We start from the raw sequence: 16,935 nt of genomic DNA, 5'->3' as shown, positions 1-16,935 counted from the left end.
GACATAAAATTTCAATTATGCAAGATAAACAAACTCTAGAGATCTGCTGTACAACATTGTGCTTATAGATAACAATGTTGTATTGTATACTTAAAAATCTGTTAGGAGGGTACATTTCATGTCAAGCATTCTCACCACAATAATTTTTTTAAATTTATTAAAAAAAGAGTTTGGATTTCAACACTAGGCATGAGAGTTAAATTTTATCAAGAAGATGCCTTCACAATAAATTACATACCATAATTTTCTTCTGCTTAGGGATTTAGGTTATTCCATAGCAATCTTACTTACTTAGCATGATAATAATAGTAATATTGTACTACTGATGAGCAGCATAACAGACCGCCCGGGGCTAGTTGCTAAGCAATGTCTAAAGTTGTCATTGGCAAGGGAAGGTCTTTTTCTGGAAGCAGCAGAAAAGACAAGGCAAATTAAAGAGCAGATATGCCAAGATGGTTGCAAGTTTTGTTGGTGGAGGCCTTCCCATAATGAGTCAGGAAGGCCTGATGAGGTAGATCTCAGTATCAACAACAAGGTTTGCCACTCCTGATGTGGCCCTGGTAGACAGTTTTAGCTCAAAATAAAAGAGAATCTTGGGCAGAGGAGAATATGCAAGATTTACCCATGGCCCAGCTACTTGCAAATTACACTCAGAATACTAGTTGTACTGAAATTCTTTAGCTGAAGAGATAGATTCTCTCATCAAAGACATAAAATGTAAGAATATTATAGTTCAGGATAGAACTTTTAAAACACGAGGGTGAGCCAACTGGAAAATAGCAATGCATCACCTATGAAAATAATTATGTCAGTGAAAGACGGGGAGCATAGTACTCAAGTGGCTGAGGAAGGATGAACTTTTGAAAAATAGTTACTTTGAGAAGCACTAATAAAATTTAGACAGAAATTGCTTCACTAATTGAATTTTAAAAGTAAAATTCTGGAAACAAGAGGCCAAAATAGTTCATTAGCAGGCCTTTATAAAACTGAATGGAGATAAGAATGGAGAGACTGTTATTAAGCAAATATGAGGAATAATTATAAAATGCCTTAAAATTAGCAAAAAGGAGCATTCACAGTATAAAAGATAAATAAGAAGTTTAAAAGATAAACTTCACGAATTCTTCAAAAAGACCAAGAAAACAGGCAAACAGATGTGAGAGAAAACATGATATATGAGAAGATGGGATATCAGAAATCTTAAGAGGATAACTGATAATTTTTAAAAAGAGAGGATAAATGAAAGAGAATATAAAAAGAGAAAGAAAGGAAAAAAAGGAGAAAGAAAGAAAAAAAAAAAAGAAAGTTTTGAGATGGTGAAATTCCTGTTAAAGATAGTGATTAATTCTACCTAAACCTGTCTGGAATATTCGAAACATTTGATCTCTACTCCTTTGTAGTAGTTATCTATTGCTGCATAACAAATTTCTCCGAACCATAGCAGCTTGAAAGAACACATATTTATTTTCTCATAGTTTCTGTTTTTGTAGAATCTGGGCAAATCTTAGCTGAGTTTTCTGCTTCAGTTTCTCTCATGAGGTAGCCACCGAGGTCCAACCGGGTTGGAAGCTGCTCCCCAGGTCATTCAGTGCTTGTTAGCAGAATTAGTCCTTTGAGTGTTGTTGGGCTGACAGGCTCAGTTCCCTGCTAGTTGTCACTCAGAGGCCCTTGATTCTTTACAATTTAGCTGTCATTATTACTCGCTTAAATCGTATAGCTCCACCCTTTCCATAATTTCTAATTACAGCTAAAACTTGCTTTCTTTTTCACTCATACTTCGCACAACTTTGTCATTTCATGCAAAGTTAAAAGCATTTTCAAATATCATAAAAAGCAATAACTTGGTGAGGTGCTAAGGAGTAGTTAGAGAAACCATATGGTATACCTGAAAAAGACCATAATTTAATCTATTATTTTAAAGCAGAGAAAGTAAAAATAACTAATTATAAAAGCAAGCTTGGAGGTATACCTGAGGTTTTAAATGTCATATTGTGCAATTCCTTCAAAGTTGGTAAGTGGCAGATCTAATTTGGAAACAGGACTGTGAAATCAAAGTCTTTGCTTTAAACGGTCTAAATTGTTCTACAGTTCAGCTCAGTAGGAAATTCTGCAGGGCTTGGGTTCAAAGTCTTAGGATAAGAGAATCATTTCTCCATCATTGTCTTCCAGTTGTCTGTCCTCATAAGGAGCTCTGAGGCCTCCACATCAGAGACCTAGTGCCATCATTTCAAAATTTACAGGAAGGTTCTTCTTGATAGCATAAGTTTTATTTCTAGCTCAGGTCATGTGGTGGCCAGTTGAAGATTCATAGGTTAAAGATTTCCATTTTATCAATATTAAGAATGAGACAGGGACAGGAATTAAAACAAAAACCAAAAAACAAAGAAAGAAAACAAACAATAGAGCAAAGATCTACAGGTTTGTCATAAGTGAGATTGTGGCCTCGTGGGAAATAGGGTTTTATTTCTGGTTAGGGCAAGGTCTTCTGAAACCTAACCCCAAAGATAAAGCTATAGTTTTTAATGTGTTCTTGAGTAAACTCCCACGTGGAAAGAAAGACTGCTATAATAGGAGAGATTTGACAGATGGACTCTGGGTATGCTGGGGATTGAGCTTATATAGAAACTCACACTAAAAGGGGAAATGAACTTCTTGCGGATAAAGTTCCCCATGGAAAAGAAGGGGTATGGGACCAGGTCCGTGGTGGAAATGGGCAAAGCAGGCCAAGTATAAAAAAAAAAAACACAAAAATCGTGGTGATGATGAAGTGGCCCTAATTGCACACATGGAAAGCATGTACCCTAATAATGGAAGCAGCAACTTTATTAGTTAGGACGATTTGTGTAGCAAATAAGAAAATCCAACTTGAAATGGCTTAAACAATAAGGAAATTTTATTGATTGCATAATAGGAAATCCCAGCAAAGTTTAGGGTAACTCCAGCAGTTATTAATCTACCAATTCAATGACATCTTTAAGAGACCAGGTTTTATTATATCAACCTTGACGTCATAATCACAACATGGTTGCAACACTATCAGATAGGCTATCCAGATCCCAACATCCAGAAGAAGGGACAGAATACCGTTTGTGAAAATTTCACAACATGTCTCTTCTCTTGTTTCATGGGCAAAGAAAAGGGGGGGAGTCATACACTTACCAAATCAATCACTAGTAAGGGAAATAAGATTATTATGACTGATTTGAAACGATAGAGATTTAACCTGGAGATGGAATCAGGTTTGCCTTTTTCTAAAATATGGACAACTGAATAAAACTGGTGTTCTGAAAACAAGAAGGAAGAAAGTTGTTTGGAAGGCAACCAACAATGTTTATTCCAACATCAGTCAACTAAGCTAATGGTTGCTATCGGCAATGTGATTCCAGTGCTGCCAAACCATTTGATTACTTTTACAAAGCTGGAAATCTGGATGTTTATGCAAGATCTCCCAATTTTTAAATACTGACCACAAATTCAAAACATTTTTAAAATACTTTATGACCAAAATCATCCCGGCCAAATAAATTAAATCTGTAGTCCAGATATGTCCGGCAAGCTACCAGTTGACAACCTCTGGTTTATGCTATTAATTTATGTAATTAAAACTTTCTCCACGTAGAAAGTGAAGTTCACTTTAAGCTTGCCAGTAACTGAATTGTACAAATTTCTGTGAAAAAATTTTAATTAATAAAGTTTTATTCACTTGTAGCAAATTTCAAATGACACAGCTAATAAGGATTGCAAAAGATAATGTAGGAAAAAGTTATATAAATCAGAGATTGTTTATATAATTTTGTTCTTACCGTTCTAATTTGACGGGTTTATGGTTAAAACAGTCAAGATGCTGCTAGTCATCTAATGAGGAACATAGGGTTTTCTTCCATCCCTCCCAGTTTCCTGTGATTTCCTGGGGATTTTCGTTTGTTTGTTTTAATTAGAGGGTAAATTGTTTCTTACTAAATGAGAAAATTAAGATGTTCAAAATATTTGAGGAAATATTAGTCAACATCATAGTAAGAAAAGGAGGGTTGTCTAAGAAAGTCACCTAATTAGAGATTTCAGATCCACAGCTGTTTGTTTAGAGTCCTTTTCTTTCCCATGAGTATGGAAGATAGAAATTGTAAATTCATACAAAGATTCTCAAGAGTGTCTCTCTCGAAAATTTTTGTTTAGTCTCCTCAAAGTACAAGATGAATCAAGATATGTTAACATCTTGAGTATCAAGAGCAAATAATAAGGAGGAAGTAAGTATATTTCTCTTCCATCCAGATTATCCAATCTTCCAAGTAGATCATTACTGCACCCATCCTTGCTTAGTCGATGCTTCAGACTTTTGGATTGGAACCCTGAAAAAGACAAAGTTCTTAAATGGTCTATTTAATTCTAAAACTTAGATATTCTATAACTTTGAACTATTAAGAAGTTAAAATAAATTCTGTGTAGTCACACTTCCTATTTTATAGATCATTTGATATACCGCAGTGAAGGAGTGCAAACATGGGAAGGCAGGAAAAGAATGTGAGGAAAAACACCACCCTGGGATCCAAATATCCATCTGACTAATTGATGTAATATGGAGAAGGTGAGGGATCAAGAGAAGAGTTATGAGACACTGGGGGATTATCCTATGGGAGATGTTCTCTATCTCACTTCCCTGGGGAATATTTCTGAGAAAATAAAGAATATTGGGATCATCATCACTTTCTAGCTAAAACCCTTCCATCTTCTTCCTCTTGGTTTTGACCACACTAGGAAGGAAGACATATCTCCGCTCCCACCCTATAATCATACAGCTACTGTTCTTAGTGAACATCTTCTAGGAAGACACAGTTAGAACTTCTCTCCTTGACAGTGGGAGTGTGACAAGATTATAGTTGTTTGCCTATGGATCTCTTACCTTAGGTGTTGACATTATTTTATCCTTAAAAACAGTAGAGGGAAGTACTTTTGTGGCATTATGCTATATTAGAGACAAAAATAATAGTAGGTCATTAGAAATGCTATTCTTTCCCAATCCTAGGCATATTTATTTCCTTATTTAAATCATCGCTTACCGCCCCATCACTCTAGTTCAAATTTCAACCACTTACCCAATGGATCTTTCTCCCACTTTAACATTCATTTTCCCCTTTACCACATTCTTTTCATAGGTATCACATACCTTGGCACAAAAAAATATGTGAGGGATTAAGCGCTCTATACACATATGACTAGTTTTCACACTAAAAATGTAAACATTCTTGAAAAAATGACTTTAATTTTAGTTCTTTCTCATTTACCCACAACAGAGTACCAAGTATGAAGAAACATGCTCAGTAATTACGTGAATTACTGAGTGAATGAATTCTACCTTTTACTTCCTAAGTGCCTAACTTTTATTCCAGGTTTGCCTACATATGGTCTGTTTTTCATACCCCACCTTCTATAGAAAACTGTAGCTAATATAGGCCTTATTCTATCTATATTAAATTAAAAAGTAAAATATATAATAAAATTTTATATTCTCCAAAATAAGCATCTAGAAAGGAGACTGTTTACCTCCTAAAGCAAAACTACTTACCATTTGTAACAGAACTATTTTTAATAATAAAAACTATTTATCATTTCTTGATGATTATGTAACAGAAATATTTTTAATAATAAAAAATTAATACCCATATTGATTTATAGATAGTAAGTAGGCCTTGCTTTCTCAGATAAACCCATGTGCTACAATATCTCAGGTTGGCCTAGGGAGCATGTATCCTGAGAAAGAATCCATAGATTTAGAGACACTATCCACATGGGGCACAAAAGACATTTAAAAAATTATTAGTGACTACCTGATACTTACAAGGAAAGAAGAAGATGACACAGACGTAGGAATCGGTGGTGGTGGAAAATCTGGCTTTGTAATTAGCTAATAAAAAGGTAAAATAAAATTAATTCAAAGATGGGGCCTTGAAAACAGATGTGCTTAATGGAAAGGCTTAAATCATTTTCAGAAATGGAGAACTCATGATACTACCCATGAAAATAGTTTAAATCTGTAAGCTCAAGTGTCTTTATTTAAGCGCATATATATATATATATATATATACATATATATATACAATTCAGAAATAAGGCCAGTGCCAATAGACAGATGATGAAAATGCCACTCTATGAAGCAGTTTGGTACTCTTCTTGTAATAAGTTACCAGCTTTTCAGACCCAGTAATTCAGATTAAGGGGTTAAACATAGGTAGGTTCAACCTTCTCACATTTTGCATTTTAAAAAGTTTTGCTGGAAAATCTGTATTTTATATTAATATTCACCAAGATTTTAACATTCTTCTGAGGAAATAATTGGGTATTGTGGGTTATGTCTCTTACTAGTATTACCTTGAGATTAGATTGGAAGTGATATTTAAGAGAAGTTGCTAACTCACAACAGAAGCTGGAAGCTCATTGCTCTCTACTGGCAGATCAGGTGCATGGAGCTTCATCTGACTCATCTAAAAAAAAAGAAAATAATAATATTTTTAAATGAAATGATCAGTTTTCTAAATTCAACTTCCAAATAAGCAGTCCTTTCAAGAGATGGGAGATCAGAATTGCGATGACACCAAGAAATAGGATGGGCAATCACAGTGGTCCAGCTGCTGCATTCTGCTGTATCCAGAGCTGTCAGAGATAGGTATGTTTCCATCAAAAACATTATTTCCAATGACATTACCATTAGCCAATCTCTGCTAAAACTTCTAAACTTGCAGGACACAGCCAGGGCTTTAAGGGTTATACATATTACATGTATTGTCATACAAATACACATATTATTGTCTTAATTGGGACATTTGCAAAAGGAAAAAGGAATCAACTTAGAGTCAGAGAGAAGGAGAGAGAGAAGGAAGAAGAGAGAGAGAGAAGGGGGAGGGAGGGGGACAGAGAGGGGAGGAGAGATGGAGGAGGGTCAGGGGAGGGAGAGAGAGGGAGAGAAAGAGAGAGACATCTGGACTCTGCTCTCCTTGTTCTCTTTATTTTCTTTGCATTTGTGAATCTCAACAAAGCAGCCTCTGCATTTTAGCAAGACACTTTTGCACTTAAAAAAAAAAAAAAAGCAAAGGAGGGGGGCCTGGATGGCTCAGTCGGTTAAGCATCTGTATTCAGCTCAGGCCATGATCCTAGGGTAATGGGATCGAGCCCCATGTCAGACTCGCTGCTCAGTGGGGAGTCTGCTTTCCCTCTGTCCCTCCCCCTGCTGTGCTCTCTCCCTCTCTCTCTCTCTCTCTCACTCTTTCTCTCTCAAATAAATAAAATCTTTTTTTTTAAATTTTTTATTGTTATGTTAATCACCATATATTACATCATTTGTTTCGGTGTAGTGTTCCATGATTCATTGTTTGTTTGTAACACCCAGTGCTCCATGCAGAACGTGCCCTCTTTAATACCCATCACCAGGCTAACCCATCCCCCAAACCCTCCTCCCCTCTAGAAACCTCAGTTTGTTCTTCAGAGTCCATCATCTCTCCTGGTTCATCTCCCCCTCTGACTTACTCCCCTTCATTCTTCCTCTCCTGCTATCTTCTTTTTTTTTCTTAAAATATGTTGCGGTATTTGTTTCAGAAGTACAGATCTGTGATTCAACAGTCTTACACAATTCACAGCGCTCACCGTAGCACATACCCTCCCCAATGTCTATCACCCAGCCACCCCATCCCTCCCACCCCCGACCACTCCAGCAACCCTCAGTTTGTTCCTGAGATTAAGAATTCCTCATATCAGTGAGGTCATATGATACATGTCTTTTTCTGATTGACTTATCTCACTAAGCATAACACCCTCCAGTTCCATCCACATCGTTGCAAATGGCAAGATCTCATTCCTTTTGATGGCTGCATAATATTCCATTGTGTATATATACCACTTCTTCTTTATCCATTCATCTGTCCATGGACATCTTGGCTCTTTCCAGAGTTTGGCTATTGTGGACATTGCTGCTATAAACATTGGGGTGCACGTACCCCTTCGGGTCCCTACATTTGTATCTTTGGGGTAAATACACAGTAGTGCAATTGCTAGATCGAATGGTAGCTCTAATTTTAACTGTTTTGAGGAACCTCCATACTGTTTTCCAGAGGGGTTGCACCAGCTTTCATTCCCACCAACAGTGTAGGAGGGTTCCCCTTTCTCCACATCCCCGCCAACAGCTGTCGTTCCCTGACTTGTTCATTTTAGCCATTCTGATGGGTGTGAGGTGGTATCTCATTGAGGTTTTGATTTGGATTTCCCTGATGCCGAGCGATGTTGAACACTTTTTCATGTGCCTGTTGACCATTTGGATGTCTTCTTTGGAAAAATGTCTGTTCATGTCTTCTGCCCATTTCTTGATTGGATTATTTGTTCTTTGGGTGTTGAGTTTGATAAGTTCTTTATAGATTTTGGATACTAGCCCTTTATCTGATATGTCATTTGCAAATATTTTCTCCCATTCTGTCGGTTGTCTTTTGGTTTTGTGGACTGTTTCTTTTGCTGTGCAAAAGCTTTTTATCTTGATGAAATCCCAATAGTTCATTTTTGCCCTGGCTTCCCTTGCCTTTGGTGATGTTTCTAGGAAGAGGTTGCTGCGGCTGAGGTCGAAGAGGTTGCTGCCGTGGTTCTCCTTTAGGATTTGGATGGACTCCTGTCTCACGTTTAGGTCTTTCAACCATTTGGAGTCTATTTTTGTGTGTGGTGTAAGGAAATGGTCCAGTTTCATTCTTCTGCAGGTGGCTGTCCAATTTTCCCAACACCATTTGTTGAGGAGACTGTCTTTTGCCATTGGACATTCTTTCCTGCTTTGTCAAAGATTAGTTGACCATAGAGTTGAGGGTCCATTTCTGGGCTCTCTCTTCTGTTCCATTGATCTATGTGTCTGTTTTTGTGCCAGTACCATACTGTCTTGATGATGACAGCTTTGTAATAGAGCTGGAAGTCCGGAATTGTGATGCTGCCAACTTTGCTTTTCTTTTTCAATATTCCTCTGGCTATTCGGGGTCTCTTCTGGTTCCATACAAATTTTAGGATTATTTGTTCCATTTCTTTGAAAAAAGTGGATGGTATTTTGATGGGGATTGCATTGAATGTGTAGATTGCTCTAGGTAGCATTGACATCTTCACAATGTTGGTTCTCCCAATCCATGAGCATGGAACGTTTTTCCATTTCTTTGTGTCTTCCTCAATTTCTTTCCTGAGTATTTTATAGTTTTCTGAGTACAGATCCTTTGCCTCTTTGGTTAAATTTATTCCTAGGTATCTTATAGTTTTGGGTGCAATTGTGAATGGGATCGACTCCTTGATTTGTCTCTCTTCTGTCTTGTTGTTGGTGTATAGGAATGCCACTGATTTCTGTGCATTGATTTTATAGCCTGCTACTTGACTGAATTCTGTATGAGTTCCAGCAGTTTTGGGGTGAAGTCTTTTGGGTTTTCCACATAAAGTATCATATCATCTGCAAAGAGTGAGAGTTTGACTTCTTCTTTGCCGATTTGGATGCCTTTGATTTCTTTTTGTTGTCTGATTGCTGCGGCTAGGACTTTTAATACTACGTTGAATAGCAGTGGTGAGAGTGGACATCCCTGCCGTGTTCCTGACCATAGGGGAAAAGCTCTCAGCTTTTCCCCATTGAGAATGATATTCGCTGTAGGTTTTTCGTAGATGGCTTTTATGATATTGAGGTATGTACCCTCTATCCCTATATTCTGAAGAGTTTTGATCAAGAAAGGATGCTGTACTTTGTCAAATGCTTTTTCTGCATCTATTGAGAGGATCATATGATTTTTGTTCTTTCTTTTGTTAATGTATTGTATCACGTTGATTGATTTGTGGATGTTGAACCAGCCTTGCAGCCCAGGGATAAATCCCACTTGGTCGTGGTGAATAATCCTTTTAATGTACTGTTGGATCCTATTGGCTAGTATTTTGGTGAGAATTTTTGCATCCATGTTCATCAAGGATATTGGTCTGTAATTCTCCTTTTTGATGGGGTCTTTGTCTGGTTTTGGGATCAAGGTAATGGTGGCCTCATAAAATGAATTTGGAAGTTTTCCTTCCATTTCTATTTTTTGGAACAGTTTCAGGAGAATAGGTATTAATTCTTCTTTAAATGTCTGATAGAATTCCCCTGGGAAGCCATCTGGCCCTGGGCTTTTGTTTCTTGGGAGATTTTTGATGACTGCTTCAATTTCCTTAGTGGTTATACGTCTGTTCAGGTTTTCTATTTCTTCCTGGTTCAGTTTTGGTAGTTGATACATCTCTAGGAATGCACCCATTTCTTCCAGGTTATCTAATTTGCTGGCATAGAGTTGCTCATAATATGTTCTTATAATTGTTTGTATGTCTTTGGTGTTGGTTGTGATCTCTCCTCTTTCATTCACGATTTTGTTGATTTGGGTCCTTTCTCTTTTCTTTTTGATCAGCCTGGCCAGGGGTTTATCAATCTTGTTAATTCTTTCAAAGAACCAGCTCCTAGTTTCGTTGATCTGTTCTACTGTTCTTTTGGTTTCTATTTCATTGATTTCTGCTCTGATCTTTATTATTTCTCTTCTCCTGCTGGGTTTAGGCTTTATTTGCTGTTCTTTCTCCAGCTCCTTTAGGTGAAGGGTTAGGTTGTGTATTTGAGACCTTTCTTGTTTCTTGAGAAAGTCTTGTATTGCTATATCCTTTTCTCTCAGGACTGCCTTTGCTGTATCCCAAAGATTTTGGACAGGTGTGTTTTCATTTTCATTGGTTTCCATGAATTTTTTTAATTCTTCTTTAATTTCCTGGTTGACCCATTCATTCTTTAGTAGGATGCTCTTTAGCCTCCATGTATTTGAGTTCTTTCCGAATTTCCTCTTGTGATTGAGTTCTAGTTTCAAAGCATTGTGGTCTGAAAATATTCAGGGAATGATCCCAATCTTTTGGTCCCGGTTGAGACCTCATTTGTGACCTAGGATGTGATCTATTCTGGAGAATGTTCCATGGGCACTAGAGAAGAATGTGTATTCCGTTGCTTTGGGATGGAATGTTCTGAAAAATCTGTGAAGTCCATTTGGTCCAGTGTGTCATTTAAAGTCTTTAGTTCCTTGTTGATCTTTTGCTTAGATAATCTGTCCATTTCAGTCAGGGGGGTGTTAAAATCCCCCACTATTACTGTATTGTTGTCAATGTGTTTCTTTGCTTTTGTTATTAATTGCCTTATATAATTGGCTGCTCCCATGTTCGGGGCATAGATATTTACAATTGTTAGATCTTCTTGTTGGATAGACCCTTTAAGTAGGATATAGTGTCCTTCCTCATCTCTTATTACAGTCTTTGTTTTAAAATCTAGTTTTCTGATATAAGGATTGCCACCCCAGCTTTCTTTTGGTGTCCATTAGCATGGTAAATGGTTTTCCACCCCCTCACTTTCAATCTGGGGGTGTCTTTGGGTCAAAAATGAGTCTCTTGCAGACAGCATATTGATGGGTCTTGTTTTTTATTCCAATCTGATAGCCTGTGTCTTTTGATTGGGGCATTTAGCCCACTTACATTCAGGGTAACTATTGAAAGATATGAATTTAGTGCCATTGTATTGCCTGTAAGGTGACTGTTACTGTATGTTGCCTGTGTTCCTTTCTGATCTTTGCTGCTTTTAGGCTCTCTCTTTGCTTAGACGACCCCTTTCAATATTTCTTGGTGTGCTGGTTTCGTGTTTGCAAATTCCTTTAGTTTTTGTTTGTTCTGGAAGCTTTCTATCTCTCCTTCTATTTTCAATGACAGCCTAGCTGGATATAGTATTCTTGGCTGCATATTTTTCTCGTTTAGTGCTCTGAAGATATCTTGCCAGTCCTTTCTGGCCTGCCAGGTCTCTGTGGATTGGTCTGTTGCCAATCTAATATTTTTACCATTGTAGGTTACATCTCTCTTCTCCCGAGCTGCTTTCAGGAATTTCTCTTTGTCTCTGAGACTCGTAAGTTTTACTATTAGATGTCAGGGTGTTGACCTATTATTATTGATTTTGAGAGGGGTTCTCTGTGCCTCCTGGATTTTGATGCCTGTTTCCTTCATCACATTAGGGAAGTTCTCTGCTATTATTTGCTCCAATATACCTTCTGCCCCTCTCTCTCTTTCTTCTTCTTCTGGGATCCCAATTATTCTAATGTTGTTTCGTCTTATCATATCCCTTATCTCTCGAATTCTGCCCTCATGATCCTGTAGTTGTTTCTCCCTCTTTTTCTCAGCCTCTCTATTTTCCATCATTTGGTCTTCTATATCACTGATTCTCTCTTCTGCCTCATTTATCCTAGCCGTTAGTGCCCCCATTTTTGATTGCACCTCATCAATAGCCTTTTTGATTTCGACTTGGTTAGATTTTAGTTCTTTTATTTCTCCAGAAAGGGTTTCTCTAATAACTTCCACGCTTTTTTCAAGCCCAGCTAGTATCTTTAAAGTCATGATTCTGAACTCTAGGTCCAACATCGTACTAATGTCCATATTGAGTAGGTCCCTGGCTGACGGCACTACCTCTTGTTCTTTTTGCTGAGGTGATTTTTTTCGTCTTGTCATTTTGTCCAGAGGAGAATAGATGAATGAGAGAACAAAATGCTAACAGGTTTACAACGTCCCCAGCAAATATACTGTATACAAATCAGAAAAGACCTGAAACCAGGGGAAAAGAAAGGGAAAGAAAGGAAAAAGAAAGAGAAAAAACAAAGAAAAAAAAAGATAAAAACAAAACCAGAACAATACAAAAAAAGCAGAATGTGATCAAATATGATCAGGCTAGTGCATAGATCAGTGCCACACACTAGCTTTTGGGCGTATTTTGGTCTGTTAGAAAAAAGTGCCTCCTAAAATTTTAAAGGAAGAAAGACATATATGTACAAAATAAGGGTTGATACAATGAAGGGATAGAAGATGACTGTAAAGATGAAAATTATAAAAGATTTTATAAAAGGACTTGATAAGATAAGAAGTTGTTTGAAAAAAGAAAGAAGATTTTTAAAAAAAAAGAAAAAAGGGAGAGAATGTGATCAGGAGGAGACTAGAACAGAGCCATACACTAGTGATTTAGGGTATATTTTGATCTGTTAGAAGAAACTGTATCTCAAAATTTTAAAGAAAGAACAACTTATATATATATGCCAAAAATAAGGGTAACTACTATGAATGGATAAAATATGACTCTAAAAATGAAAAATAAAAAAAAATTTTTTTTTAAAAGAGATTGATAAGATGTTGGTTGAAAAAGTGAAAAAGAAAAAAAAAACAGTTAACAAAAATTAACTTTGATGAACTAATGAATCATGGTAAAAAAAAGCCATGAATTCTATGTGCAGTATTCCCCTAGCGCTGGAGTTCTCCCGTTCTCCTTGATCGGTAAACTTGGTCTTGGCTTGCTGGCTGTTCGTGCTGATCTTCTGGGGGAGGGGCCTGTTGCTGTGGTTTCCAAATGTCTTTGCCGGAGGCTGAATTGCCCTGCTCTTGTCGGTCCGGGCTAAGCAAGCTGCTCGGGTTTGACCTCAGGAGTTTTGTTCCCTGCAAGCTCTCGGTACAGCCTTGGAGGACCAGGGCAAAAATGGTGGCCTCCCAATCTCCACCCGGAGGAGTTGAGAACTCGGGGCCCCGCTCCTCAGTGCGCCCCCAGAGAAAAGCAGTCACTCCCTTGTCCCTGGTCTCCAGCCGCTCTCCGTGCTCACCCGGCCTGTGACTGAGCGTTCCTATCTCTGGCACCCGATCCCGTGTGGAGTCTCCAAACCTAGCAGATCCCTGTGGTGCGCTCCCGCACCACTCCTCCCAGGGGAGAGAGGGGAGTCTCCCCGGATCTGCCGCCTGTTGGGTCCCTGCTGCAGGAGCAGTGGCCCGACTGGGCCGCGGATCACAGTTTATGGCAACCCCAAGCTGAGAGCCCGTGCCTCAGCTCCGTCTCTGCAGCCGGCTTCCCCGCTCCGATACCTGGGAGCTCTGGCACACTCAGGCTCCCCCGGTCTTTCTGTGACCCCAAGGGTCCTGAGACCACACTGTCCCGGGAGGATTCCACCCCGCTTAGCCACTGCAGCGATGTCCCTCAGCGAAGCCAACTTCTAACAGTTCCGATTTTGTGCTCCACGGCTCTATCACTTGCCAGAAGCGGCCGGCGGAGGTCCCCTCCCCCGCCGTCTATCCTCCCGAATATCGCCTCGGATTCACTTCTCCGCTCGTCCAACCTTCCAGTAAGTGGTCGCTTCTCTGTTCAGACAGTTGTTGCTGCTCTCCTCTTCGATCTCCTGTTGAGTTCGTAGGTGTTCAGAATGGTTTGATCCCTATTCAGCTGAATTCCTGAGACCAGACGAAATCTAGGTCTCCTACTCCTCCGCCATCTTGCTCCGCCCCCCTCAAATAAATAAAATCTTAAAAAAAAAAGGCAAAGGAGAATTTTCCGAATGTGTAGTTAGAGAGCCCCAAATTCTAGCTACATACTAACTAGTGGACTGGATTTGTAAAATACTGCTGAGTAGGAAAGACAGATAGGTAGGTGGTCAGGACAAGAAAATGAAAGAATCACAAACTGGCGTCCAAGGCAAGCACACTATAAACTATGGTTCACCTCTTGGGGCTGAATATCCTTCACCATCAGTGGGGTCCTCCTCTGTCTGCGAGGCCTGGTGCCAGTAGTAGAAAGTGGCCTGTATATGAAAGCATATCATATAAAAGGACTTAACATTTCCTTCACCATGATGAGGACACTTGAAAGAAGCTTGGTAATTTTCTTTGCCCATTGTGTCATCTTTGGTCATTGACTGGGCTTTCTTCTGCTCTCTAGCACTTTCTTAAGGACTCCTTGTCCTGGAATTCATAATCACCACCACTAAATTTCTTCTAGATTCTCTACAGGGCCTTGATTCCTAATAATGATGGTGTTGAATCAGCGTTTATTTAAATTATCTCATTTAATTAATGATTTATTTTATTCATTCAATATTTAGGAAACCCATTATATGTGAATAAGTTAGTCTTTAACAAAGGCTAGAAAGATAACTGTAGTGTCAAGACCATGTTTGAAAGATTAACCAATGTAGGTGCAAATCAAGATTCCAACAACTGAGGTGGTAAGACTTCGAACATATTTGTTAACCTCTGAGCCTTGGTTTCCACTTAAGAAAAAGTGTGAAGTGCCTGATTTTGCAAGACTGCTACAGTTAAGGACTAATATAAAACACCTTTTCACCTATAAAATGGAAATAATAGTTACTACTTCACAACATTCTTGTGAAGATTAGAGATAATGAATTATAAAAAGACTCAGCATAGCACTTGTCATAAAGATAATGACCAATAAATGTTACACAGTGTATTCTTATAATGGGTGTAAAATCTTTACTAATAAGAGTTATAACTTTTTATTAATTATGAATACAGTAATCAACATAAAAACAATACATGTATTGCTGTGACGGATTTCCCAGTAAAATTGATACCCAGCCTCTGGTCCAAGAGAAATGTATCTGTACTTATTTCTGAGTATTTGTAGTAAACTACTTAAATTTGAGAATTTGGGTCATATCCTTGAATTTAAAATAAATTAGAGGTCAAAAAGTCCCCAAAGTAAGATAGAAGGCTACCTCTGGACTTCCTTCTGCTTTCTTCTGGTGCTTTCATGCCAGATTACTATAGCAACCACCACAGATATCATGGCCACAGGGAACAGCACCCCAACCACAATGGAGAAGTCTGCAACAAAGAGAACCCAGACCTGTTAAGGGTATGAGAAATGCACAAATATGCATCACTCTAGTCCTTATTTCTTCATTTATCACAAACTCCATTCTACCCTTTCCTCCAAAGAAGGCATTCCCTGGAAAATCTCTCATAATCAGTAAAATGAAAATGCATTTTGATCATGAGTGTTGTAATATTATGTAGATAGAGGAAGTAGGGGGAAAATCCATATAAAACATGGCATATGAAATAGGTAAAGCATCATACTACTGAGAATCCTTAGAAGGGATGATGTTTGTACCAACTGGAAAGTGTTAGGCTGGGAGTTTAAAGAGAATGGGAAGGGAGGAGGATGGAAGAAAAGGAGTGAAACATTTTTAAAATTTGGCCTTGGCATCAAACAAAGAAAAAGAAACGGAAGCCTTGTGATCATATTCCTGTCAGCAGCAAATGAGGAGTGGAGACGAGAAGAAGAGAATTGATAGAGGCACAGGTGAGCGTTTTACTGGTGTTTGCTCCATCTCGGAATTATTACAGACAGAAAAGAAACTATGTGACCCTGTGAGTTGCAGACCAATTTGAACAAATTTCCTGGGTCTATATGGTATTTTCTCTTTTAACTGCTCATTGAAGTAACGAGTGTAACGTCAATCTTTTGCTATGTCAAATATTAATTTCTCTTATAATAATCTGAAACTTTAGAGACCAGGAGGTACAAATTTAAAGAGCAATGAGAACAACTACTGCTTTCTCATTAGAGATCAGCCAGGCAATAATAAGATTAATTTTGGTATAATGCAAGAAAAGTTCCCAAGTGTGAACATGCATACATGCAGATAGAGGCAGATATGTCAGAAGTAGAATTCTAAGATAATAACAATATCTAAACTTACCACCCCTCCATAACAATTCCTATCCAAAAAGCCAAAGAAAATAAAATTCTGAGGCATTTCAGTTGAATATAGCATAGATAGATTCAGAATGAAAAAGAAAATATACAGGCACTAACCTCAGAATTATAACTATTTTCAGAAGAGCAACATGGTATCAGAAGAAATAAAGAGGAAATTGACAGGACTTAACAAACACCCCTATTTGAAAGGACAAGGTCTGCAGAGAAAGTTGAGGTATAAGACAGATGGGGCTCAGATGGTTAAGCATCTGCCTTCGGCTCAGGTCATGATCCCAGAGTCCTGGGATCGAGTCCCGCATCGGGCTCCCTCCTCCTTGGGAGCCTGCTTCTCCCTCTGCCTCTCTCTCTCTCTCTCTCTGTCTCTC

General features: G+C 38.4%; 1 protein-coding gene across 1 annotated transcript in view; it reads right to left on the bottom strand.

The window, feature by feature from the left end:
- Positions 1-16,935, bottom strand: part of ADAM28 (ADAM metallopeptidase domain 28) — a 123,196-nt gene that overhangs the window by 22,219 nt on the left and 84,042 nt on the right. Inside the window, exons 19-23 of the mRNA XM_088021319.1 lie at positions 15,561-15,669; positions 14,546-14,624; positions 6,411-6,476; positions 5,834-5,899; positions 5,091-5,161 (exon numbers count right to left, since the gene is read on the bottom strand). Coding sequence (XP_087877445.1) covers positions 5,091-5,161; positions 5,834-5,899; positions 6,411-6,476; positions 14,546-14,624; positions 15,561-15,669 — 391 coding nt within the window. The remainder of the gene's footprint in view (positions 1-5,090; positions 5,162-5,833; positions 5,900-6,410; positions 6,477-14,545; positions 14,625-15,560; positions 15,670-16,935) is intronic.

Source organism: Eumetopias jubatus, unplaced genomic scaffold, assembly GCF_037043125.1.
Source record: "Eumetopias jubatus isolate StellerSeaLion01/CBP00866 unplaced genomic scaffold, mEumJub1_p1.0 scaffold_2, whole genome shotgun sequence".
Lineage (NCBI taxonomy): Eukaryota > Metazoa > Chordata > Mammalia > Carnivora > Otariidae > Eumetopias > Eumetopias jubatus.
The sequence above is the reverse complement of the archived record's forward strand: the minus strand, read 5'-3'. Positions and strand labels throughout refer to the sequence as shown.